The 27,824-nt window shown below is 37.7% G+C and overlaps 1 protein-coding gene across 7 annotated transcripts in view; it reads left to right on the top strand.

Moving 5' to 3' along the window:
- The window catches only part of CNKSR2 (connector enhancer of kinase suppressor of Ras 2), a 207,506-nt gene that overhangs the window by 39,057 nt on the left and 140,625 nt on the right, over positions 1-27,824 (top strand). For all 7 annotated transcript variants that reach the window (XM_077172438.1, XM_054655123.2, XM_077172446.1 and 4 more), the window contains exons 3-4: positions 9,566-9,768; positions 20,955-21,042. In XM_077172438.1, the coding sequence (XP_077028553.1) occupies positions 9,566-9,768; positions 20,955-21,042 (291 nt within the window). The remainder of the gene's footprint in view (positions 1-9,565; positions 9,769-20,954; positions 21,043-27,824) is intronic.

The raw sequence follows: 27,824 nt of genomic DNA, 5'->3' as shown, positions 1-27,824 counted from the left end.
CTGCAGGAGAGAGTTTTCCAACGCAGAGTTGCTGTCACTTAGGAAAGTTTCTGCAATGGTGACTGCTGATGTGCTTTATTCCTGCCACCCCTTCCCAATATTTTTTGGGGGTAAACTTCTGCTTGCAGTTCCCTGGCAGCTGTGGATAGGGCAAACAGCAAACCAGCTGCTTGTGTTGCATGCCTATAATTCACAGAGCTGCATTTTCTTACCAGGGGAAGGTGGGGAGCCTGAACAAGCATATCTGGCTGGTATGGAGAGTGCAGGGGACACGCCAGTGGGGGCTGTTGGACTGTGCTAAACACACAAACTGCCACAGTAAGAGTTGGGAGCCAGTTATGATTGATAACACATCCTATTTAAAGGATGTTCTGTATGGGTTTCTGACAGAAGGTGGGTGGGTGGCTGGCTGTGGTCTCTCACATTATTTGCCTCCTGTCATCAGCACTTGCAACAAATGGATCCTCCAGTGTTTGTGAGCTGATCAGAGGACAAATGGTGGCCTGTGCTATCCATCTTTAGTAGAGTCTCTCTTGGCTGCCAGCCTGCCATACTGTGCTCTTGACAGCAGAACAAGCATTCAGGGGGTGATATTCACAGGTTTTCTTTTCCTGTGGTGTTTCGGGGAAGGAGGAATAAAGTTTTTGCCCAGCTGCTAGTGCTGTTATAGGTCATGCTTGCTGCTCATGGTGGGGGTGTACATCCTGCATACCTTCGCTGGAGCTGAACGTGCTCTGGGACTGGGCAGGCAGTCTAACAAAGGCCTTCCCTCTCTCCTTCAGACTGGGAAGGTGGGAGCATGTTCAATAGATTATCATGCCTTGGTGCAGCTTTCTGTTTTACAAAATCCATATGTCAGAAAGGGCACAATAAAGGAAATGTTCTCTGTGCTTAGAAGAAATAAGTAGTGATCTCTGTGATGGTATTTTGTTGCTGCTAAGAGTTTGTCACATGTTGTTCAAGGCGAGAAAGCTTGAGAAGCCACCATGATGGATATATGCTGGCAGCATTACTTGATTTCTAGCAAGACAAATCTCCTATTCTTGTCTTTCTGTTTAAATTGGGACATGCAATCAGACTGGCGGTGTCAGCAGGTAGATTTTTACTTGATGTGGATGGGCATCTTTATTCATATTAACAAAATCACCCCAAAAAATTGATGTCTCAAAACTGGTGGAAAATGATAGACTGAGGAACTACATGTCCAGCTCTAGAGATACAGGAAAAACTACTGAGTTGAGTGCCATGTTTTTCCACTATTCACAGGTAATAAAATACACAGTTGCTCACACTCTTCTAACAGTTGCCATTAAGATCTTAGCCTCAACATGATCCTTTCAGTATGTGTGTGAGGGTGAAGCTAGCCTAACACTGCTTTTCATTTACTCATTAAACAATCAACAGTGTAGCAGACTTCATCATCACAAAATGTGATGAGCCTTGTTTCTTTGGTGGTTGCTTTAAAAACTGAATGTGAATGAACAATATCAGTAGAAAATAAATTGAGAAGAAAAGGAGATGATGCATTGGGAGAAGAGAAGTGATAATAAAGAACAAATTCCTTAGATAATGCTGTCAGATCACTGTACCAGTCATCAAGTTTAGAATGCATTGGGGGATCTTGTAGCTCCTGGTATATGTAACTGGCCTGAAAAAAGCAAAGAAATTACATAATTCTTTTTCTATCATCTGTTTGTCAGGAGATGGAGTTTCATTTACGAAACTGGGTATGACTGTTTTTTCCCAAAAAACACTACACACTGCCTGGAAAACACAAAAACTGAAGACTTCACAGCCAAACATGACTTCTTCCATCTTTAAGAAAATGATCTAGTTTACCACAATGCCTTGATGAATGAGATGCCAGATGGAGGATTTTTTTTTTGCTTTCCTAAATATCATGTTCATTGTGTTTGCATGAAGATCAAATTAGTTTAATTTGATTTTTCAAATATTTTTAAACAGAGATCCTAAAGTAGATGTGTTGTTATAAGAATATTTGAAAAGCTTCAAAAATAATTTTTGGATGCTTTGAAGTTTTTCATTAACAAAGAACTTTATGAAGTCCCTGTGAATTCGCAAAATAATTCTTCAGGGAGTTAATTCTTAATTTGTGTGGAATAAAGTTTGGTTAAAAAATAAAACAGATTTTGCTTTATAGAGCATACTAGTTTCAGTACTAGTTTCATGCTAGTTAGTTAAATCTGCTGTGGCTGTACAGGAAGATCTCTTATTGCACACTATATTTCAATCTGTAAGGCTAGAAGATTGCAGCAGATGAAATAGCATTATTATTTGGCAGAGAAAACATTGGTGTGCACTAACAGCATGAAATTACTTATCATTTACCACTAACACAAAACATTGATATGCAAATGAATGTAAAAAATAGACCTACTTTACCCATGAATAATTTGATTCCTCTTAAGAATTATGCCTTTTATCTTAATTTCATCTTCCTGCCATTTCTCACACAGAAATACTTTTTTTGCACTTATCACTAGTCAGATCTTAAAACTGTTTTGTCAGTAACAGTGAATATTAGACTTAATCATTCTGGTGCTAAATGAAGTAGGCTTCATTTCAGAATGGAGATTTATATGTACTGAAGGTGGAATTTAGTGTTAGTATTCTGAATACTCATAGCAGAAAAATTACTTACCATTTCCACTATTGCCCATTGCAAGTTAAAGTTCTGCTTATATATCGTATATCATATAGCTCCCTGTCCTCAGCCTGAGCTAATGTAACTGCAGTGCAGGAAATCCTGAAGTCCATCACCAGATCAATAAAGCTAAGAGCTAAAGATTTTCTGATAGCTCATATAGATCACATTGAAAATGTGTTAGCAAATCTTTTACACAGAACTGCAGTAAACCCCATCTTGTGCCAAAGGCAGTAAATACATCTGCATGCAAACGGTGAACATCCTTCTAGATACTTTTTAATTGTGGATTTTGTTGTTGTAGGTATTTTTCTTTTCTTTTCTTGTTTTTATTTTTTTTTCCCCTTTGGACTGCCTGGAGGTTTGGGCAAGTATGAAATACATACCCTGGTTCATAGAGTCATAGTGGGTTGGGAGGGACATTCATAAAGTTGTAAACCCCCAGTTAAAAGCAGACTGGATAAAAAGAGCTGTTACAATGTAAAATGTTTTTAAAAGGTAGTGTGTTCATAACAATACTTATTTCCTTTTTCAAACAATTGTTTTGAACTGCTGATTAGCTGTTTAAGACTTTTGGAAATACGTGTAACTGGATATGGAACTGGTAGTTCAAATTATGGAGAAATAAGAGCATTTGGCAGTCTAGGGACTAAATTACATGAGAAAGTAAAAAAAAAAACCAAAGAAGTAATGAGCATTTGGTCTTTCAGAGGCTGTTGATTGAATAAGAGAAGAATAGTTTATATAATTGCTCTATTAGTGCTACAAAGCATGGCCTTGGCTTGGCTTTTTGACATGTTCCTTGATTGTGGTGTAGAAAAAGAAGGGCATTTTTCAAGGAGATAATGATGATGACTTCATAGTCATCTTTCCTGGGTTCTGCAAGGCTAGAAGTATCACGCACCTGAGTGTTTTTCTGACTATAAACATTTAGGACAAATATTTATACTCTTTGAAACAGTTTGCCTTTTAATCAGTGTGTGTTTAATAATTGCAGTAAATTATAAGTGTCATTTGAGCTATCTGGGTTTCTGTCCTTATCTACTTATTCTGTGTTTAAGAAACAGATGTGTTAGGATCATGTATTGTGCACTTCTAAATTACCCCATATGCCAGTGCTATTTGAAGGAGAGATAACCTTAGTGTTAACATTTCGAGACGCTGGAGGAAGGGCCGTTAGAAATATATGTTGTAGGCAGATCTGATGAGGTATAAAGTTACATAAGGCACCTTCCATATGACAAGCTGTGATATCAGTTGCTAGCAGCTTTAGGCTGGTAAGCTATGTGCCTCATACTTTGTGGGATGTGTTCAGCCAAATGTTTTGGAGAATGAGTTTCAGATCCATTTTGTTCATTTTTAAAATCAACTTCAGAGGCGAAGGGTGGAACTTTTCTTGGTGAATTTTTGCCCAGCACTAATTTTCAGGTGTGGTTGTGAAATGACTGCATGTGCTGTGATATCTGTGTGATGCTGTTTTGATTATTCATTTAAAATCTTCCTCAGGTTTTTCAAGAAATGAGGACCCTATGAACTTTACTGTTTCCAGGTTGTTTGTTTGAAAGCAAATAAATAATACAAACAGAAAGGATACTCAAGAGTTAAGTGTGGAAGGTGAAAGCATTGAAAGATAGTGAGGAGAAGAATTAAACTCACCTGAGGTGATTTTAAGTCCATTTCTTAGCAGCCATATGCTATTCTTGCCTAAAACTCCTGTGAATAAGTGAAAAATGACTTTTTATTGCATTGGAGAGAAAACTTACTATTTCATTCTTGTGATAGTTATCCTTATTACTGAGATATATCAGATGCAGTGGAGAAGTTGCACTTCTTTACATGTAATTGATTGCTCACTACAGCTATCTAGACTATAAAATTTGTCTTTTCAAATGGTTGCCATTTTCTTTCTGCTTTAAATTATATTGTTTGTGTGTGTTACAAAAAATAGTTACCAAATTAGAATAAACCTTCACCTTCTTCAGTTTATACAGTCGTGGTTGCCTTCTGCAGAGGAGCAGCAGAAATTAATCAATGTAAGCACTGCTATCTGCTCCATTGTCTGGTGAAGATACTGCTTTTATTTTCTTCTTGCCCACAAGCACCAGTATTACAGTAGCATCTTCAGTTCCCATCTTGTGTCTCTTCAGCAGAACTGAACACTGGTCTCTGCATGCCTTTTGCTTCACATGGTTTTCAGCAGTATTCTTTCATGCCTTTTGTTTCACAAGGTTTTCAGTCTTCTGGGCTGAAGAAAAGACACAGTGATTTAGAAAGGTAGGCAGAGAGGCCATATGTTCATTTCCCTGTCTTGGAGTGTTTGTAAGAGTCAAACAGTGTCACTGAACTTGATACAGCATTTGTGCTTGGAGACGTAGAGATATTCATGGTTGCATAAAAGTTGTGATCGAGACAGCTGTTCTAAGGGATTTCTGGATTTGTTAATGGGACTGTGGTTATGTCTGTGTTGCACATTGTACTGGGTTTAGATCTGAGCTTGGCTTATTTAGGTAGCTGAGATGGCCTTGCACTTGGAATGGGCAGTATAAAAATACCCAAAACTAAAGTCCTGGCATCCTCTAGACAGTCTGTCTAAGCCAGCAGAGATTAGTTAGCGCTGTTCGAGTTTGGAACACTTTACTTTTCAGCTGTGCTAAAAGTGTCAGATGTATTTCCTACCATCAAGAATCAAGTGAATTTAACACAGGAAAGAGATGAGGTCTAAATTTTAACTTTTTTTTTTTTTTTTTTTGATTGAGGGAAGCAGGGATCATAACTACTGAACATTGATCAAACTATTTAAAGAAAATATTGCTTTATTTTCACATTTGGTTTGTGAACTCTCTTCCTATGAGTGCTGGTGCAAGGATGGGCTTGCAGAGGGACCAGGCTGGCTCTTCTAACAAAAATACCCAGCAAAACTCCTCAATGGTGATTAGAGCTGCTGCTTGTCAGCATGTGCAAAAAAGAGCTACAATTCCTCACTCACCCTGTCATGTTAAGGCACAGAAAAGTAATTAGCAGGTAAGATGTCTATTAATAGCTCCCACCACCTTTAGTTCAAACACCTGCTGACAAGCTATTACTCTGTGTAGTTCAGCTTCATCAAGTTCTTGTTTTATGATTGCCGGAAGGGACTCCATTAGAGCTTTTTCTGTTGGGGTGGGGTATCTGAAGACACTCTGTGGCCTCCCATTGGGGGAGTGGATGCCTAGGCTTGTGTCACTTCTCGTAATCTCTACAGGCATGCAGAGATTTCTTTGTGGCTCTTTCAGTGACTGTGAATATATTTTGGCTAATGAAAGCACAACTCGTGTTAGTGCTGGCTAAATGTAGACTAGGGGAAAACAAAGAACTGTCTCCTTTGCCTGCAATTATCTTCTTACAGTGCTTGAAAATAAACACAGTGCTTTTCTAACAAAACCGTGTTGTTAATAGTGTACTATTGAATATAAAGTATGATTCAACTTGGCACTTTTTATTTAAGCATGCTTTTTCCTAGTATTAGAACACACAGCTCTGGTTGCTTTTAACATGGGCCAGAAATATTAGTGATAAACAAAGTGAGGATTTTGTTGGCTTGGCTGCTGCTTTAGGATCCTTCTACTTAAAGGCTTCAATAAATACAGCTGCCCCAAAATATATTTTGCCTGAAATTTATCTCTGTATTTTCCATCTCTGGCTTTATCTGTATGATATTACAGGTGGAGGCTTTACCAAAATCAGTGCAATCCTCATGTAAGACAGAATTCACATGTGGCCTAGGCACAGTGTTTTATGTTAACATACACACACACACATTTGATGAATATGTGTTAAAACAGGCTTTGAATCTCTTAACGCTGCCTCTTCCTTCCCTCATATCTGATGGTGAAAAACAGCCTGTGAAAAAGACTCTGACTGTAGGTGGCCATCACTTAAATATTAAGAGAGAGCCACTAAGGTTTTGTAGCTGATTTTCTAAAGAAGTGTATACATAAATGTAGCCTATTTTCCTGTTGTACAAAAAAACCTGAGTGTTTTGCTTGGTCTGCAGTGTTCAATATTGCAGGTTTTCTTTTATTCTGGTGCTTTACTTTCTGCTGGTACTACAGGTCTGTACGCTGCCTGCCAAGGCTCCCTCTGGGGTGGGCATGGCGGCCTGCACAGGCTGGGAACCAGCACCTGCCTGTCCACGCAGGTGAGGGACAGACAAGGTGACAAAGAGGAGATGGCAAAAGAGGGGGAGCTGAAATAATCTGGGGTTGTTGAAGACCTTTGGGATCCTGCCTCGGCCTCAGTGTGGTCTCCCCTGGCTGTGGGCCCTGTGCGGGGCACGGCTGGGGTGACAAGAAGGTGCCTGGCCTTGTTTGGCACTCTCCCCACACACCCCCTCCTCACCCACCTTAGTTTTATTTTTGGATTATCAGACTCAGCTCCTTGGGAACAGCCTGCTGAATTAAGAAATTCAGCGTTTCAGTGTGTCAGAAAGAAGGCAGCCCTGTGAGAAGGCCTGTGGCTGGCCTGCAGCCTGTGGTTGTACCCCCACGTGTGGGGGCATGAGTGCCATGTTGTTGGGGCTTGCTTGTGGCTGGTCTTTAAGACATTTTTGGTGATGTATCATTCATCCAGAATATCTTTCATTTATTTCTTCCCCCATTAATTTTGCCAAGATGAGCTAGATGCTCAAGAAGCAGAATGAAGTAAGAACAAACCTGTTATCTTTTTCCAGCCTACTCCCCCTCACTCCTTAATTGTGCTTCCTCAGCAGACCAACCACAGAAAGCTGCAGGAAAAAACAGATATATTTTTATCTGATGTTTATCTTCTTATTTTGGACTGATTTAATAAGTTATTAGTTATGAGCCATTTAGCTGCATAATAATGTACATTTTTCTTTTCAATCCAAATTAATTGTTTTCATCTTGTAATTTTTTATTTATAACCTAATGCTATCTGTTTTATAATTGCTCTTAAATATGTACATGGTGGAAAAGTTACTGCCCAAATATACAATTTGTCTTATTGGGATTGATTGTAGTGGCAGGGGACAGCATCTGTTTAGTTGAGAAACACGCCTGCAAAGCCTTCCTTGCCCAAGATAGGGATGTTCACAAAAGTTCCAGTTTATGAAGTGCAACCTTAGTATGTGGTCAGTGGCCCCTTCAGCTGAGTTCCAAAGTGCATTTTCTGCTGCAGAAGGATGGTTGTTGGTTGAGCAGCTGCCTCACAAAGTGTGCTCAGTTTACAGGCACACAGAGCTGGCTGGGAGGTGGCAGATGAGCTGTGTGCTGTAGTGTCTCCTTTCCATCATGAGCCCCCTTGGTATGGGAGTGGATGTTGTGGAAGGGCTGGGGGCTCACTGGGAATGGCTTCAGTATAGTGTTCCTGCAGTCCCTGTGTAGTAAAAGGGGATTAAATTCATTTAGTACATGGTTTGGATTGGGAGCAAGACAACTGCTGTAAATAATCACCACCTCACATCGTGCCCCCTCAATTCCAATAGAAAAAGACTAAGGCGAATAAGCTTCAGCAATCTCAAAATAGCATTGATGAGTGTATCTCTTCTCCCTTCTCTCCTTGTGGACAGATCAGCATGAGAAGCAAACCAGGGGCATGGGAGGAGAGCTGGGGCTGTCATGGAGTGTCATTAGGAAGTAGATTTTTCTGTGTGCTTCTGAGGGGCTTTGTGCATTCTACTTCATAGTTTGTGGTAGAAAATGGTCCATGTTCTGTAATGAGTAGCCCATTTCATTGCCAACTGAGCGAGTTCTCAACACCCCATGCTATCACCCTGTGATGTGGCTAAAGTGAGAACCTTCAAAATTCCATAATTCTCTTAGAGGAGCACTAAACTCAAGTCTGTGCAACTGCTAATTCCTTTGCAAAGGCAAATAAGCCGTTTTTGTAATAACTCTATCACTCTTTGTGTATGTGAGGAAAACAAATCTTTTATAGAAATGACAAATCGCTGATGGTACTTTATTATATTGTAATTGAACGTTAAATCAGGGCATTCTTGAGGGCTGTTTTGGTAACACTTGTACTTTTGAAGGATTTCCAGCTACTGTTTGTTAATATTGTTTGTTACTACTTTTTGTTAATATTTCTGCATAATTATTTATATCTCATCAGCACAGCTAAGGAATGTAATTTAAGCGAGTGACTCTTAAATGGAAACAAAGTTTTAAACTTGACTTTAAATGAGTGAGTAATAGAAGATAGAGGTCGTGCAGGGCAGCACTGTGTTCTCTGGTATGTGATTGTGGTGGTCCTTAACTGCTAAAAAATAATTTCAGTATGCTAATTAACTTACTTAGATCTCTGAGGCCAACAAAACCAATTTAGTGCCACAGCATGTCCATGCTGCATACTTCTGCAGGTTGCAAGGCCTGGTGCCAGGTGTGTCTGAGGAGTTCTGAATATGGACATGGGGTACCAATCTCTTATCATCAGGTCTACAGAGAGAACTCTCTGATCAAGGCCAGGTTGGATGGGGCTCTGCTCTAGTGAAAGGTGTCTGTGCACGTCTGTGCACGTTCTAACACAGGGGTGTTAGAACGAGATGGTCTTGAAGGTCCCTTCCAACCCACACCATTCTGTGATTCTGGTGCTCTACTGACAGTGATGCACTGCTTTGAAAAACAGTTTTCCAGACTAGGTTTTTTCTTTGAGATGTTTTTCTCAGTACACTTAGAACAAGTTAAAGGATCACTCATAATTTTGCTCTTCTTTTGTTCTCTTTTTATGCACTCCAGAAACAGAACATTCTATACATTTAAAAACTACTGAGTGGGTGTATTTCTGCCTTAATTACTAGGAATGAAGTAGAAGATCAGTTTTGCTGTTCTTGGTTCTTCTGTTCATCTGTAAAGCTAATTTTCTTTTCTTTGCTTTGCTTTTTTTTTTTTTTTCCCAATGCAGAACTATGGTTTGGAAACAGAAAATCTAAAAACCCTTTCTCACAAACTGAATGCATCTGCCAAAAATTTGCAGAACTTCATTACTGGAAGGAGGAGGAGTGGTCACTATGATGGAAGGACCAGTCGCAAATTGCCGAATGATTTTCTGACATCAGTAGTGGATCTGATTGGAGCAGCAAAAAGTCTTCTGGCTTGGTTGGACAGGTAAAATCTCCCAAATGTCTCACAGGTAACCAGATCACGTACATGAACAAGCTCCAACTTCTTTACAAAATGTAACATAGAAACTGAATGGAAGCAGAATTACAATTCATTCATATGTTCTGAGGGGATATTTGCACCAGTTCTTTTTTTTTTTTAGGTCGGCATGCAATTCAGATTAGCTTTTCAATACAGTAGCTTCATATGCACTGTCACCCTACACGCATATACTCAATGTATGTAAGCGAGAGGACGACATCATTAGGTTTTATATGCATTTTTTACTAATACAAAGCAGCAATTTAACCTGCATAAATCAGATCAATTGCTTTGATACTATCAAGTTCACAAAACTGATCATACTTTTCATTTTATGGATGTCAACATATAATTCCAGAGTGTGTGTGTGTACAAACATGCATGTTATGTTTTAGGTTTTTTTAAATAGCAATAAAATACTTCTGATTTGTGGTAGTGCTCTACACTTTAACCTCTGTTACCTAGGTCATATGTGGGACCAGGACTGAAGTGCTTTTGCTACATTTGTAGTGATTTTTTCTAATTATAACAAGAATAATATGCAGGTATTTAAGATGATAGTTGAAATTCCTAAAGTGTTTAAAAGTAGTCTATGTGTAAGTCTTTATATAATGCATCACAGTGGATTTTCATCAGAGAAAATAAAATGCTTATCTTGATTTAAAGGTGTATCTTATTTTGTTTCTAGCAGATGAAGTTTTGTTCAGAGTATGATCTTTGTGTAACTTTTTTAATCCAACAGAATTATTTTGTTTTACTGCAGTGTGTTTTTTGTTTCATTTTTCTGAGGAAAACCAACTTCTCTCCCATAAAAGATTTCCATATAAATGGCTTAGGTGAGGCCTGAATCTTTTCCACTTCTTAAGCCGGGCTGTAAGCTCTTTGTTTTGTTCAGGAGATTGCAGCTACCATTGCTTCTTCTTCTCTACTCCCTCTATAGCCCTTCCCCAAGTTTGAAACCCAGAGTACCTAAAGTTGGCTCCTAAATTTTTCTTTAGGTATTTAACATCAGTGTGTAGAGAATTAGTGCAATCTCATGGAAAGAGTTTAGTATTGAGACTTGAAAATTTGGGAGTATATTTTTAGCTCTGTTCTAACCTGTTAGTGCTTGGAATATCTATAGGCTTTACTTTTTCTCCCTGCAAAATTGTTATTGGCAGAAAACAACATATCATACTGGGTTTTGAAACAGAAAGAGCAGTAGAAAAACATGTTCTTTTGCATAGATGAGTCAGTTTTTGCCACAGATTTCTATTGAGAAATAATCTTGTTTGGTTTCTCATTGAAACTGTGGTCATGATTAAAGACTGTTGGTTAGTAAGAACTCAAAGTTCGTTTTGGGTTTTGGTTGTTTGTTTGATGGGGTTTTGAGTTCTTTTTTTTTAATAGTCCGTTATTCAAAAGTGAATTTTGTATATATGTACATGCATTTAGCACATTGAAGAGCAATGGGTTTTTTGCAACTAAATATAAATTTAATAATGGAAGTTCAGGAAGAAGGTAGTTATTGATGCTAGAAGACATCTATTTCTGAGGACTGGTGTGTCACTGTAGTACTGTGCACTGCATGTACTTTTTGCATTTAGCTGAAATGAAATGACAGCTGATCAGACCCAAGAATTCCAAGAAGTCAAAAATGAGGGAAATTATGGTGATATGCTTTCAGCAATGCTGTCTTGAGTGTCCAAAGAAAGCTTCAGATTTCCAGGAAAGTTCTTTTGAAGATCTAAACACCTGCTTCTAAGAAATGTTTTCTAAAACATTTTAAGAACTTTCTGATTTATGAGCGTCTGGGTATTTTGGTAAAGTTTGTTCTTCTTCATTTGTGAAGACCCCAAAGGGGTGAAGGATGAAGGTAGGCCAATAACCACATTTTTCTCAGGAAGTGGGAACATCTGGAGATCAATATGATTCTGCTTCTTGTATACCTTCTAAGAAAGTATTGGGGCCACTAGGGGGAGATAGAAAGATTTTAAAAATTGATTAGTAAAAGTTAGGAACATGGATTTAATTTTATTCTGCACACCTGTCGCTATCAAATCTAGACCCCAAATCTTAGTTTTTTGGTTGTTTTCTAGTACCAGTTCCATCTTAGGTTCTGAGAGGGGAGAGCAAACCATTAGGATGAATGAAGTGGCTGTTAGGGTTGTCCACCCCATTGCCCTTCTAGGCTGTCCCTGTGCAGTGGATTTTGAGGTGATGTCTGGGAAGAGCAGCTAGCAGCAGCTCCAACTTGCATAGACATGCAGTGATGGGGTTTTATACATAGGGAGTGGTGACAGCGCCATACAGGTTGTGCTTCACTTGTTGCTGTAGTGAGTGCTCTGTTTGTGATGTTTCTGTGGGACACTTAAGATCTTTAAGGACTTTGTTAGGCCCGGCACAATTATTTAAAGGAGTGTAAGAGTTGTGATTAGCTGAGTTACTTTCACTGTAGTCTTGCAGTGCTACTGTGCAGGGCCAATCCAAGGACACTCTTTGTTCCAGGTCTTTGCCTGGAGCAGTCCTACTTCCAGATGTATGTAAGAAATTGAGTTTTACTGAAAATTAGAGTAGCTTTTATTGCCAGGCTTTAAAAGTGTTTTGGTTTAGTTTCATTTATGAACTGGAAATGTTAAAAGAGAATTCTATTTTCAAAAAAAGTTGTCTGAGGATTTTGAGGAGCATGGAATAACTCTCCTATAACATGCTGTAAGGAAACTGTCATCGCACTGATACGTTTGAATCTAATTTTAACTTCCTGTTACTTTCTCAGCCCACAAAATGTATCCTCTTTCAGGAGACTTCATAGCTTTAAAACCTTTTGTTTTATACCTTCTCCCTTATCTTAAAATTCTTTCAAGCAAATTTCCTGACAAGATCAGTGCCTTGAAAACCCATGAGTCTTTTGTGAAAGGGTGATGCATTTCTACGTGACTCTGAATGTAATTTAGACAGATGGAAACCCACACTTCAGGCTATAGCAAAAAAACTCCTTACCTGATCAAAGCAACTTGGCATTGAAACATCTCCTGTGATACTTCTCAGGAATTACAGTCAATCAGGTCTTCTAGACTTCCAGGTAAATTGCTGGAGTTCTGTTCAGTCTTTACTCCTGTAATTCATGAAAGTTGTATTCTTTGGAATAGTAATATATGTCACCTTTCTTTATCTTCCTTCTTCTCTGATGTGTCAGATTCCTGGAAATTCTGCCTTCTATAGGGCTGATTCACTCCATCCTGGTGAGGAATATTTAAAAATGTGTAATTAAATTAGGATTTCTCATTAAAATTCACTATTGTGGATTTGCACTATGCATGTGTTCAATTTTTTGGCATAAAGCTAGTTCTAACCTCATGAAAATATTTTTTTTCTATGCACTAGTATGTCCAATAGTATCTGCACATTTAATTGGAATTGAAATTAGGCATATTTATTTCTGTTAATCCTGGTTAAGGCTTCATTCTTAGACCACACATTTACAATCCACCTGAAAAACACTTTATAAAATGTTGCTATGTTGCTTTGTGTGTGGCTGTGTTGGTATTCACTGTCTCTGCAATTTCTGTATTATGTATACATTATCCATCCATGGCTTTCATGATCTAAAAGCAACATGAACGCCTCAAGGATTTTGAGAGCTGAAGTTACTTTTTTCCATCTTTAACAAAATTCTGTTAGGATTTTGCTATGTTACTTGCATCTTCAATGACTCCAGTGAAAACTTCCCAGTTGTCTAGAGGCAAGCATAAACTGGAAAGCAATGATACCATAGGCATCTCAGAAAATTCTTCTGAGCCCCAAGTTTAGAGCATTTACCAATGCTTATAAGTAGCTTTCTCTCTGGTTAGAACACAGCCAGGTCTTGTACTGTACTCCCAGCTCATTTCTTTTCTACTGATTTGCTGATACCTTTCAGTTGCAGTACTGAAATCACGATGAGTCCTGAATTTCTGAGTGCTCAGATTCGTCCAATAGATTTTCTCCCAGATCTTAGAAGACCACCTGACAGGCAGACAGAAAATTGTATCTTCTTCAGAAGCTGGCACAACTCTGAGCCTTGAATTTGTCTCCTAATGAGTCAGAAGCTGCTGCAAAATGAAGACAGCCTTGGGAGCAGAATGCTTTTACAAATCCTTTAAGCACCTCATTGTTCCTCTTCCACTGGACATCATATGTTTTTCTTTCATGGGACAGCTGGATTTAACAGGTACACCTCATTACTGCAGTCTTGACTGGGAAGAGCTGTATTGTTCTTTGTGGAAGAGGAAGGATCTTTAGCAAACCTGGACTGAGGTCACATTTGAAGGCAGCTTCATGAGCTCTGTCTCTTCCCATTTCTCTCCTTGCTCTGCCAGCACACACTTCTGGTGATGCCATCTTCCACGTTGTTTCTGGTTTGATATGTTCTCTTCATTCACCTTCACCACATTCACTTGTCTTTGCCAACCAAAATCCCTGGAAATCTGTATTTCCTGCAGATTGCACGAAGCAAGAATAGAGTTCTTAGTTGTGCTTCTGGGCTTCTTCCTGTCTAGTCTAGTGTTTGGACTATGTTATCTGGAGCAAGGACTCCTTATACCATATATCTTATGCAGCATCAGGAGAACATTTTGGATCTTAAGAATAGGACTAATACCTGTATGAAGTATAAATGCAGACTTAGAGAATAGTAGTGAGGAAGGATTGGTTGTTTTTAGGGCTATATGAGTCCTCATTAAAGAGACAGTAAGATAATGTGGTAGGGTTTTTTTCTTTTAAGAATTTAAGAAAATACAGTCAACTTCCCATGAGATAACTACTACAACATTTTGCGTCTGTTGTTGTGTCACAGGTTTCAATGGTCGTGAATTAGGATTTGTCAAGCACCACTGGATTTTTTTAGTGTACTGTTTGACTCAGCCATCTGTGTGGGCAGAGATTCAATATGTCTTTCACAGCAACTCTTCTGTAGCTCTTGTTTTTCATACTAGCACTATCCCCTTTTTGGGAATAAAAAACTTGAACTGCTGCTGCAGATTACACTGCAGTCTAAGTAGGAGAAACAAAGAGATTTTGTGGACATAGATTTTTGTATTCAAGACTTTCAGTGCTGTGGCCAGAGAAAAGCTAGCAGGCTGACAAATATGCATCAGTCTGATTAACTTACCACTGCTGTCTGGACACATGGTACATGAATAAAATGGAAAAAGAAGGTGAACAAAAAACCTAACTGTAGCTAGAAATTGTTGGTTATATAAACTATATGGTAAAATTGCTGATAGAAATAAAAAAATATGTAAACTTTCACAGTAAAAGGCCTTTTTGGCAAGTCTAGGTCTGCTTTTAGGGTCGTTCACAGAATACTGGGGTGTAATCCTATAACTTCTAAACCTCAGGTGGGCAAATTATTTTGGTACGGGCATGAATTGCTGCAATTCTGTGAAGCAGTCGTATCCATTCAGAAATCCTATTAAATAAGAACAAAATCTGTTCCTGAAGTTAAGGACATTTGAATGCCTCAGTGGCTGACAGCATCAGCAGGATCTCCAAGGCTTACACCATGAAATTTTTTTGGTGATGCTTTGATGCATCAGAGAAGTGCAGCCTGCAATGATGTAAATGGTCTTGGTTTTTGACAGAGCAAATCTGGGTGTTCGGGTTTAGCACACCCTTTAAGTGTGCATTGTAGTAGGAGAACACTCCCCACACCAAAATGGATGTCCTTCTTTTCACTCAGTGCATATATTTCCTTCCATTGTAGGTAGAATGTATTCAGCTGTGTTTCTTTGCCTCATTGTTTTTGGTGAATGAGCCCTGGTGATGTTTATGGCATGACCGTTTTGTAGTTTTAGTAAAGAGGCGTGTTGTTTGAAAGCCCATAACTTCTTTCTTACAAAGAAAATGTTACTGGTTTAGAGTCTCCTTTATTAGAGACTTCATACAGTCCTGCTAGCTGTGCTTGGTTATTACTTGTCCTGACAGGGTAAATCTGCTTTATAGACGAGGTGGTGGGAGTAAACAAATGAAACCCAAGCAAAAAGAGATAAAAGACCGTTAGCGTTTCTTTACTCACCACACTGGTATTGCACTATTTATCAGCTGGGTTTCAGCCTTAAACCTTTGAATCTTATTTCCTTTATGCATTTCCCTTTTTGCTGGTATGAGTGGTACACCAAACCTGTCAGTAAGTGCTGCCTCAGAATGCTATGGTACTTAACTGTATTGTGCTCCTGGAACAGCTGTAGATGTTTAATAGAGCACTCATTTAAAGAATTCCTTTGTCCAGTGTGAATTTTACTACATTCTTCCCTGCATCTACATAAAGCAGTTCCATTAGAAATACAAATAAAATGTTTGTTTCATGAAAGCCTAGAACTATGAACCTTAGATGGCTTAGGCAGTGTATATACAACAGTATTGTGCATTCAGATTTTTATTTGACCTCAGTATGTTGCCTTTAAAGACTGCGTTATATTGCAGCTTTGGTTGCCTCTCTCTTTGAAAGATTTTGGACTATTATGTTTAATCAAAAGGCTCTGAGGATGTTTTCCCTTGTTAGGATGCTAAAATAAGCATGATACTGTTTTTAAACTGCTCACAGTGTTTATTGTTATAAAATATCTCAGTACTACAACTAATGGTGAAATAGGATGAATTTTTGATTTGGGTTATGCTTTTACTAACAGCATTCTGAATTTGTCCAAATTGCAACTTTTTAAAGTGAAATTGTTATTTCTATGTATTATTTCCCCTTAATGTTATATGAAGAAGACTGATGAGGAGGCTAAAGCGTATGAGGAAAAAATAGTTGATAATGTAGAAATAGTGAGGGTATGCATCTCCTTTGCAAAATTTTAATTGTTTTTGAAGGATTTTTTTCATGTGGAATCAATAGTTGTAACTATTAATAGCTGTTGAATTGTATTATTTTTTAATTCTGTGATGGAATTAGCTGTGCTATGTTAATGTGACCGGTTTTTCTAAGAGTCCTTCAGGGTGGTTTCATGAATGAATGTTTAATAATAGAACTTATTTTTTCATTCTGAAAGATGCTGATGCTGTTAAAAATGCTAATTAGGTCTCAATTCATAAAAGTGTACACACATACATGTGTGTTGCAGCCTACATTACATGTGTATAAACAAAGTCACATTTCAGAGGTGTTAGATTATTTATGTCAGACACTGGTTTAAAAAAGTGAAAAGAACCAGTAGCCTTTTCATGCCTTGTCTTAGGAAAACTTTACATCCTATATAGATGAGGGCATTGAAGTTGATTGACTTTAGTATTTAAAAAAAAAAAAAAAGTAAGCACCAGTGTTTTTTCCCTGTGGATGAGGTGTTTCAAAGCTCTTCATCTTGCCCTCGTGTCTCATAAGGTAAAGGTTCACAATGTGGGTTTGCATAGTGGAAAAATATCGTGGTTCCCACTTTTCCAGCTGTATTCATGATCACAAAATGTCTATTAATGTAATTATCCTTGAAACCTATTACCCACTCATTTGTGAATGTGGTTTGAAAATGACTAATGGCTTCAAGTGGTGGAAAGGAGAAGGAAGGAGAAAATGCGAGACTAAAGGCAAAAACTACCCTGTATGTGTTTGCAAAAGCATTCATGTGATTGTGTAAATTTATTTTCCTTAAGATATCAGGTGTAGAAGGTTAGACAAATAATGAAAATGGGAAACCAGCAGAGGTTTGGAAGAGGAAATGAGCGGAAAGGGCATGTGGTAGATGTGCTGTGGGGCTACAAAGGTGTTTCCATGTGGGTGTTGCAAGGAAATCACAATTCTGAAGGAAGAACAAACGAATTACGTGAGAAACAGTAAAAAGTCTTCCCCAAAGAGGGCAATGTGTATTGGAAATATCTTGGAAATGACTGTGAGAGGTGAGACACTGAGATCAGTGTTGCAGCAGGAAGTGGGACAACACGTGACCCCAGACCAAGGCACTTCTTTAGTTCCTGTTTAAATTTAAAAGCACCAAATTGGACAGTACAGGTGTTGAAAATTGCAAGTTTTTCTCAGGGAATTTTCTTCACTGGAGTTGTATGATGTTCCTCAAACCTGAAGGTCCTAGGGTCTGTGAAAAATGTGGCTTTGAAAGAAAAGCATAGAAATTGCAAGGTGATAGAAATGGCTCTGCCAAGCCGAGGATTTTTTTTTTTTTAAAGTAGAGAGAAGTTGTCTAATTAAACAGGGAATTTCTTATACCTGGTGCAGGTCTTAAGGAAGAAAGGGTTTTAGCAGCCACCTGAAGTTATAGTATATGTAGGCATTATTTGCATTTATACAAGTTGATTCATCTATTCACATTCATTAATATTGGGCTGTATTAAAATTATAAGCAATGGGTGTATTATCAATGAAGAGATTTTTTTGTCAGATTGGTATTTTACACTGTGTCTCATGTGAAATCCAGTTGGGGATCCTACAGTGAAGTTTCTGTTGCTATTTTGATTGAAACTGCTGGCATGTTGTTACACTGAATCTTGCAGGACTTTGTCTACTGAATTTGAGGCTTGGGATGGAATCCCAAAATACATTTCCTTTGGAGGCAAACATTTAGAGAGGCCCTTACCATTTATCTAGCTGCTTATGTAGAAGTGGCTGTGTAATTGTGCATGCACATGGCCTCCAGGGATGGAGTCTGAACTGGAGATGGGGAGAAAAGGGAGTTGCAGTTTTACTGGTCCAGTTTCCAGCAATACCCCTGAGAGGCATCTGCAGAAATTGATGCAAGGGAGTTGGTTTAAAAGCTACAGAGACTTCCAGAGGAGGCAGTTGGAGGATCCCTTTGGTTTTCTGCAGAAGCAGAGTTTATTTAAACCATGAACCTGCCTCCTTATCTTTTTAAGTTGTGAAGCACTTCTCAAAATCTTACATCTTAGTTGTTGATTTATAGTAGTCTTCTTCCTCCTGCTGACACCCTTGCTGCCTGCTTGACGTGCTGTTGCCAGTAAGTCTTCACTGGGATAACTTAAATCTAACTAAAATGAGTAATGTCTCAGTCCCTTTGCCTGCTCTTTAAAGTCAACAAAGTTTATTTGGGGCATTTTTAATGATTTTCACTGAGAGTAATGATGGTAAAAAATACTCGTACTTTTCTCATGAACCGTGAAACCAAACTAAATTACAAAAGTATGAGGGAGTATGATGTGGTATTAGAAGCCAAAGCCTACTGTGTGATTTTGTTTAGAGAAATGCTGGAGGCTGTGAAATGTCAAATAGATTCCAGTTGTGTAATTTCAGGATCAAATTGTATTAACACCCATACTTAAAGTAAAATAATACCATTTGCTAGTTTGATTCCATTCATCTTCAATAAAAGTAAGTTCCTAAATGAACATGACCTTTTTAAATCAAGGTTTCAGGTAGATTTCAGAACCTCAATAGTTACAATTATGGAAGGAAAAATCAGTGGTTTTATACATCTTGACTAGTGTACTTCTTCAAACACAATTATCACAGAATCCCCGGAGTTAGAATGGACCATCATGATCATTGAGTCCATCTCCTGACTCTGCACAGGACACACCAACAATGACACCAAGTGCCTGAAAGCATTGTCCAAATACTTCTTGAACTCAGTTATGGTTCATAACTGAGTTATGTTAGTTCAGTTCAGTTCAGTTACCTTGTTACCTTTCATCCTTTAATATGCTCATATATCTCCTAAACTTCAGTAATAATCTCTGGGTGTGCCTATGGGTTGGCCTGCTCTAGTGTGTACCTACTGTATGGTTGTCATATGCTGCAGAAGACTTGGCCTCTGAATTGTATGTCTATGTCCAGTGACTTTCATAAGGCACCTTTTGGAATTTACCTTAGCTTCCAGTGTCTGTACTTTCATTTTAAAAGAATGTACTGGTTTCCTCTCTAGAAAATAAAGGCAGAAAGTGGATGTCATTGTGTGATGTATTATATAAAATTAAAGCTGGTAGACTTAACTAAGCACCTCAGAGTTAATTCTGTCTTATGAACCATCAGAGCTGGATTGAGAGCCCTAGAGAAGAAAGAGAGCATGAGAAGAAACCATCAGAGATAGTGGAGTTCACATGGGGTTATTAATGGACAATTCCAAATCTGCCCACACTAAAATTTCAGTAATTCTGTGTTTAGAATTACTGTAATTTAGAAACCTGTTAGTGCCAGTAGAAACAGAGTATTTACAGCTATCACTGGGACTTGCTTATAGCAAAGTTCTTTGTACTGGAAATGTCTTCAGGCTTAAATAAGGAAGGCAGAATACCAAGCAGTGCTGTAAAACTCTTCAAGGTATATTCAACTGTATGCAAAGTGATGAAAGAAGCCAGTTGGGGAAGGGATTAGTGACCCATCCTGATATAAAGACAACCTCACTACCACCTGTTTTTTTGTGTGTTTTAAATGTTTGAAGCAGGTAGAGACAAATGCTATCTTTGTGATGCTAATAATGCCCATAAAGTCCTAATAAAGTCAAGCTTTGACTCCTCTTAGAGAAAATAACAGTCCTGCCTAGTGTTTGGCTACTTCTTGAATAAAGAATATAGGTCACGTATATGAGCTTACAGTTTGTGAGGCTTGTAGAACACAAATTAGATAACCAAATACATTTTAGCAGTGCCTCTAGAAGGCAAGCAAGCTTCCAGGTAGGCAAGCATTTTAAACATCCTAATATAAAGTTTTTAAAGGCTGGGACACATGTAGGTAAGGTCTGTCAATGTTGGATTACACTGTGCATTTCACTAAGCAGTTCTGACTGTAGCACAGTGTGTGAGAATGTCAAGTTGTGCTTCCAGTTTAGGCTTTGTAGCCACTTCTCAGCATTCTTCGATGCATCTCTGGGTTTAAATGCTGTTTCCCCCTCTAGATTCTACCTATTCCAAGTCACTCTATTACTTCCCCCAGATATTAGATCAAATCCCAAGAATCCCAGTGAATCAGCCAAAAGCTTCTCTGATCTCATTCACATCTGGACACCATTCCTATCACAGGAGGAAGTAGTGCCTCTGACTGTCTTTATAAGGGTATTCCCAAACCAATGCAGAAGGCCAGCTGGGCTTCTTCTGGGGGAGTGAAGGTAGTCCAGAAGTAAACTGTTAGAAATAATGCTTTTCTAAATGGAATTTCTGAAAGAGGAACTTAAAACTGCAAGTGGATATCTGCTAGTGCTATTCAACTTACTTCTTTTTTTTTCTTTTCTTTTTAGATCACCTTTTGCTGCTGTCACAGATTACTCAGTAACAAGAAATAATGTCATACAACTCTGTCTGGAACTAACAACAATAGTACAACAGGTATGAGACAGTCTGCTTAGCAGTTTATTTTTTTCTGAACTGTAAATGGCTATTACCTTCTTCCCCACAATTTTGTTAACACAGGCTATATCATTGTCCAACCAAAATAAGGGAATACTAGTATTTAGTAAATGTTTTTGAAAAATTCTATTTTCTGGTTTTATAGTACTAGTTTGTGTTGTTTTGTGTACATGGCTCTGCATATCTCAGCAGTAATATTTATCTTGGGTTCTCTAGTATAATATAATCACTATAAAATGAGGTAACTACTTGATAATTTGCATCTTTAATTATATTTTTATATTATTTATTTGTCTTTTAATTTTAATTACATGTCTGGTTCAAATGATCTATATATATATTGAACTTAAGTAATCCTTTCTTTCCTAAAGTTTGTATCATTTAGACACCTGTTGAAGCATGCTGCCATGGGATGGTTAGAATGTTTTGATTATATTTTTGTACATCCTATCTCCAAGAAATCCAGAAGTAGTTACTGAGAAGTAACTTAGTTAATGGGCTTCACTGGGGAGTGCAAACCTGGGAACCTTCCCTGCCCTTCTGTCTGTGGGTTAGGTCTGTCTCTTGTTCTGCTGTCTGTTGTTCTGCTGAACTGTGAAGTCTCTGCTGCCAGGCAGAAGTCTGAGGGATGGTTTGCACTTGAGAAATTAGAGTGGAGAAAAAGGGAGAGAGTGGGCTAGGTAATAGGAGCCCTGAGGAGACTTTCTGGTTTTTACAAGCATCATACCAAACTAAGAAAAACTAAACTTCTGACTCAGCTGTCCAGACTGGTCATTTTCCACTGTGCATCACTGTCTTTAGATAGTTTTTACATGAGGGAAGGAGGCACCTGATCAATTTTCATGTGTCCCCTATTAACGAGAAAGTGGGTAATGTAGCAACCACAGCAGTATTTCCCAGGAATTAGGTCATTATCAATTCTTCTGAAAAATTCATCCCTATCCATCATACTGCTAATTCACCATGGTGTAGGTTGTTATTTCTCTAGATATATTTTTCAGTGTGAATGAGAATAAATGTTACTGTTTAATACCTTTGGAGAACAGCATTTTTACCTTCTCCAAAAATGGCATAATTCTGCAATCAGAAAGCAGAATTGACTCCTTTTGAAGTCAAAAGAAGCATTTATGTGCCTAAATTTAAGCATGTACTGAAATTCAGTTGGGCTGTATTCAGAAGAACGGTAATGAAAAATTCCATTAGTGGTCTCAAACATGTGTTTTGTGCTCAACTTAAATGCATTCCAGTGGTGCATTTCAAAATGTCCTAGCTTCTTTTTTTTAATATGCTCACTGAACACACTGAGATTCTTCATTGTGCTTTCTTTTGGCTGTAAATTAAATCTTTCAATATCATGTGGTTTTTCTGTCTCAGAATCTTGTTTTCTTTTATATGCAAAGTATTTTATAGTACCTTACTAGCTTAGGGGTTTTTTTATAAAAAATCTACAGAAGGCAATGTTGCAGTTTTTCTTTTTAACAGCAGAGAACAGTTTCTTATAATGCTTAAAGGTTTATAAAAGGTATACAGTCTGTACATTTTTAATAACTTTGAACTTTTTTAAGACTTCTGTAAAATTCCAAAACAGAACTTCAGTAGCTAGGTTCCATTAGGAACTTTTGGTCTTGATTAATTTATAGTCAATGTTTAGATTTATTAACCAAAACCAATAAACCAGTTCTGTAGTCAAGATGAAGAATAAAAACCACTAAACTTAAAGTGGCTTGCTTGAATTATTTTGCACATTTTGAAGGCAATTGTAATACTGTTTCTTCATAGAATTAAATAATATTGTGTGTCTCCCTCATTATCACAGCTAAGTGGATAATGAATTAAAATGACAGTATTGCATCACTCTTATAAGGATAAAGTCTAAGAAAACCTAATGAGTGTCTATGTTTTAACTTATAAATAATTGAAAAAGCTGGAGTTAGAGACAGATTTTGGTATAAAATGTGGGAAGAGAGATGCTTTGTTTTAACTATCAGGCCACTGCAAGTTATCACTGTAGCCTGCCCTAATCATCTGCTTCTATGCAGCTGCTTTATTTTGGCTGAGGTATTTTTTCCTCCCCCTTAGGATTTTAGGATATTGTTTCACAGCTTCTTCCTGCAGATTTTGACTTGTAATACTGTCCACCTTGCTGATGGCTTCTCTAATTCAGGGCTTGCATCCTTGTTCATTTTTATAAGAAACTCCTTCCTTGCAGAAAAACTGGAGGGAAAAAAAAAGAATTTAAAAAGCAAATCCATGAGACTGTTATTTTTTTTTTTTTGCTACCATTTCCTTGCATTCTCTCTCCTACACATATCTGTCTCTCAGTAGGAATTGAAGGCTCAGCATTATCTGTACTTGGTATTGATAAAAAAGGCCTTTCTTGATGGTACAGGATAGATGTTAAAGGGCTATGTTTGTGTGTGTGAGAGATTGCTTTGGGTTGCACTTTGTTTACATTTGGTTCATTCATGAATTTAGATTTGTGTTGACAGAATTACTCCAGTCACAAATGTGTATCAGGAAGAACATGAGAGCCTGTTCTTGATGGTGTTCATGGGAGTCTTGCTGTTGACTTACATAGTTGGGTTATTCATCTTCAGAAGGTGCCAAGAACTGGTTGGTCCTTTTGAGTGTGCTCATTGTAGTTTAGAAAGGTAGCAATAGCTACTCTTTTAACTTTAGGGAACAGAAGATTTCTTGCTTTCTTAGGCAATCTGTGGACACCTTTTATTTTTATTCTCAATGCTCTTATTCCTCAGGAATTCATTAAGGTTTTACTAAAGAAGCTTTCTTCTTTAAAATTGAAGCCCTGGAAATCTTGGGAATATCTGAAAAGTCTAATTTTATATTGACTTTGTAAGTTACCAGACGCTAAAGAAAACTTTGCTGCTGAACACACTATTTCTTTTGCTGCTCTTTTATAGTGATCATTAGTAGCCCTCATCACATGTTTTTTGCTTTCCTTAATCAGCTTTCACAATGATTTGCGGTGTTTATTTTGTTTTCAAACCACTGATGTTTATCTTGCAGCTTTAGTGTCTTGTGGGATTTACTCAGGAGTATGCTGCAGTAGAAGCATAGCTGTAGGTCTGTAAATACTCCTTTAGAAAAGCTTTGGTGCATTTAATTCTCTGCCTAAAGACCTCTTTGAAGAGCTGTGGTGGAAGCAATGCTGTGTAACCAGGGCAGAGCTGGAGAGCAGTCACTTGGCTGACATGGATCTGCCTTGCATTGCTGCACAGAGCACGCTTCTGACATCAGCTGTCACTCCAACTTCTGGAGGTCACCTCAGGTTTTGGATGACACAGGGTGAGAACCTGAGTGATGCAATTTAGGAGGTGGCAGCCAGGATGGAAGATAGCAAAGAGAGACCAAGATAATCTAACACAAATGCACTGTCTGGACTTTATGGGCAGCTGTGATTTTGAGCTAAAAGCTGTGCTGTAGAGCACACAGAAGTGCTCTGTGCACTGCTTTCGCTGAGAGGTTTGGAACTTTTTTCCCATTTAAAGGCATTTGAGATATAAAAGAGAAAGTATCCATATATTCCTTGCCCAATGGATGCACTTCCCATCCCAGGGGATATTTCTGTTGGGCTTTTAGCCATGGCTGTGTCTCAGATAAAAGATGTTGAAAAGGATCACAAATTATTTCTTGGGAAATGCACTATTTTTTATGTCATTGTGGGTTTTGTAATCACACAGCTGTAAAATCAAAAGAGAAATGTTTCAAATGTTAAGTTTCACTGAGAAATGTCGGTAGAGGCTTGTTTTCCAGTTAAAAGGATAAAATGGAAATTTACCTTCCTAGCTCCCCTGCACTGACTCAGAATTGAAATGCAGTGATATAAAGTGGTTCTATTCATTTGCTAAGGACAGTATCAAAATCATGAATGAAGAAGAATAATTAATCTCCTGAGTACCAGTCTTACAAATTATCTCTCATCTTTTCCATCACAATTCCTCACTTTTGTTTTTAAGTCCTAATTATTAAGGACTTTAAGGACTCACTAAATATAGCTTAAAATTTTAAAATTTCAGGTCATACCAAATTGCTAATTATCTCAGGCATCTTTAGCTAATAAAATGGTTTTAATAGTTTAGTGGTGTGAAGCTGTGATTGGATCATCATTAAAGCTGCTTTGGGCCTCCAGATTGTAGGGATTTTCAAAGCAACATGTGTTTGCTGGAGACATATTAAATTTGCATATTAAATTTTAAAGTTTTTTATTTACATTTTTAGCATTATTCATTCCACCCCAACTTTATTACCAAATGTTTGCAGAAAAAACTTTGTTAGCCTGCTGTGGTAATAATAATTTCCTTCCCACCTTTTTTAGATAAAAATACTGCATGATGAGGAGGCCACATTCTTGAAGTTTTTTATTTATATGCATAGCACACTGTTTATACAAAAGGCCCCATATTTGATAAGTGTTTAAGTAAGGAGTAAGTGTACAAATAGCTAGCTAGATAGATGTGGGGGAAAGTTAAATAAATATCTCCCCTTGAAAAAAATTCACAGGCAATATCTGCCTATCTATATGAAATCAAAATATGAGAGTATTATAACTCATTGTCAGTAATGCTGACAGGAATTCACTTACCTTGTATCCTTCAAGTGCTGGTCTTATGCAAGATTTTCTGTTCTATAGGTTTCAAAGCAGCTCTCAGTAGTGGTGTTTCAGGATACATACTGATCTGTGCAGTTATTCTCTTCACTTTTGAAAGTTAATGTGTAATGCTTATAATGTATATATATAGTCAAAAATAGAAACTAAAGGATTGTGGGAAACATGAAACTGTTGTTTGTTTACAAGAAGCTATATCAAAGTAGTTTAAATGTATGCTCATGTATGCTCTTTAGCAATGTTTTTCTCTTTTTCATAGTAAAGTAGCTTATTTCTTTTAATGCACACTTTTATGGAAAATTTCAGATGTAATTTAATGTAATGTAAAAAGTACCTGAGGTACTTAGCATTGATGCCTTTTTCTGATTCTGGTAGTTTGTTTCTGCTATTTGATTATACAGGTTTTTTTTCCCTTGAAATGGCTTACTTGTATATATATTCTCTTTTGATGTAAATTTTGAAGTACTTTTTGAAATGGAATTAGGCATGGAATAACTGAAAGAATAAAAATTCAATAATAGTCTATTGGGATGAACCTCTACTAGAACTAATATGGTGACTCATTAGCTGTCATTGAGATAGGTGCTGTAAAGAGGTATGGGATTTTCTTCCTAAAGTTGTGTACTCCTGTATATGTCTGTGATGTGACATTTTCAAAGCAGCTTGTGAAGCTGCCGCCCTGTAAAAGTGAATTTGTTTTCTTTTCCATTCTCAGAGAAAGTAATTTCTTTTCATAAGGGATAGAAGGAAAAACAAAAAACAAAAACCAAAACCAAAGACCACCAAAATACTCTAGGTTGCTTAGTAGGTAAAAACCTTAGTGACCAGAAAGCAAAAATTGGTATTGGCTTGTTTTGTTATTTTTAGGCTTTTTTTTATTTTTTTGCTTGCTTTTCTTCCAGATTAATGATTGACAATATCTGAGCATGGGGGAAAAGTGAAACACAAAGCAGAAGACTTTTTGACAGGGCATATGTTAGTAAACCAATGCAGCTGTTAAATTTTTCTAAGAAATGGAGCTTGAGTGAACTCAAGGTGACAGTGAAGGAGTCAGGGACTATGGAACCCACTCATGGAACCACATGCAGAAAGTTGGTGAAAACTGAGATAAAGTGTAGATAGGAGAGAAAATGTGGTTTTGTATCTCATGTTTCCTTTAAACAAAAGCTTTCTTTACAAGGCTGATGTGGGCACTGTGTCTGTGCACACTGAGTGGCATCACAGTCTCCATCTGTGTGAGGCACACAGGATATGCCACTCTTACTGTGTAATTCTTTAGACATGGTAACTTCCATGATTAATGAGGATGTGTGTGTTGGTCATATCAGTAGATGTGAAGCGTGAGACTCTGCATTTCTATTACTTCAGACACTGATCTCCTTTCCCAGGGGCAGAGCAGTCTCTGTTACCAGGTACAGTGAAGCAAATTCCAGTTCAGTACGGTGAGTTACAGAAACCATGTGCTGCCAAGGAACCAGTAAGAGCCTTAAGCATAAATGAGTGTAGTGTCTTTCTTTATTTCAGGACTATGTATGTGTTTGTTTGCTTAAATCCATTACATATACATACATTTGAGATGATCCAATATGAAACATTGAAGTTGTAGCTAAGCCTGGAATGCCATCTACCTGAATATCAGTACTTTTTTCCATTCAAACAATTTAATTTTTTCTATTGGCAAAATAACCACCTATAAAAATATAAAACATGCAATATTTTGCTGCAGTTGTATTTTCAAACCAGGATTATTTACCATGACACTACTAGAGGAAAAGCAGAACTGAAAAATTAAGAAGTTATTTGCCTCTAAATTGTCGTGGAAGTGACATTGAAAACTTAAGAACTGCACAATACATCGTGCTGCAAGCTCTATTTTGCATGCCAGTAATAAAACAGTTTGGATGCATGAGGCTTATTTAGAGGTGTGGGAAGTGTTTTGAGTTTGTTTTTTTTCTTTTGGATGTACGATTTTTTCCTCAGTTCCTATCTCTCATCTGTTGATAATTTCAGTGGATTTTTTTTGCCTATGAGAATGTCACCAAGTAGAGAAATCATCTGAACAGCTGAAATTTGACTTAGACTATGTAAGCACTTGGATTCTGAAGGATATATGAGCAAGTATCAGTGATTTTAG

This window comes from Agelaius phoeniceus, chromosome 2, assembly GCF_051311805.1.
Source record: "Agelaius phoeniceus isolate bAgePho1 chromosome 2, bAgePho1.hap1, whole genome shotgun sequence".
NCBI classification, from domain to species: domain Eukaryota; kingdom Metazoa; phylum Chordata; class Aves; order Passeriformes; family Icteridae; genus Agelaius; species Agelaius phoeniceus.
The sequence above is the reverse complement of the archived record's forward strand: the minus strand, read 5'-3'. Positions and strand labels throughout refer to the sequence as shown.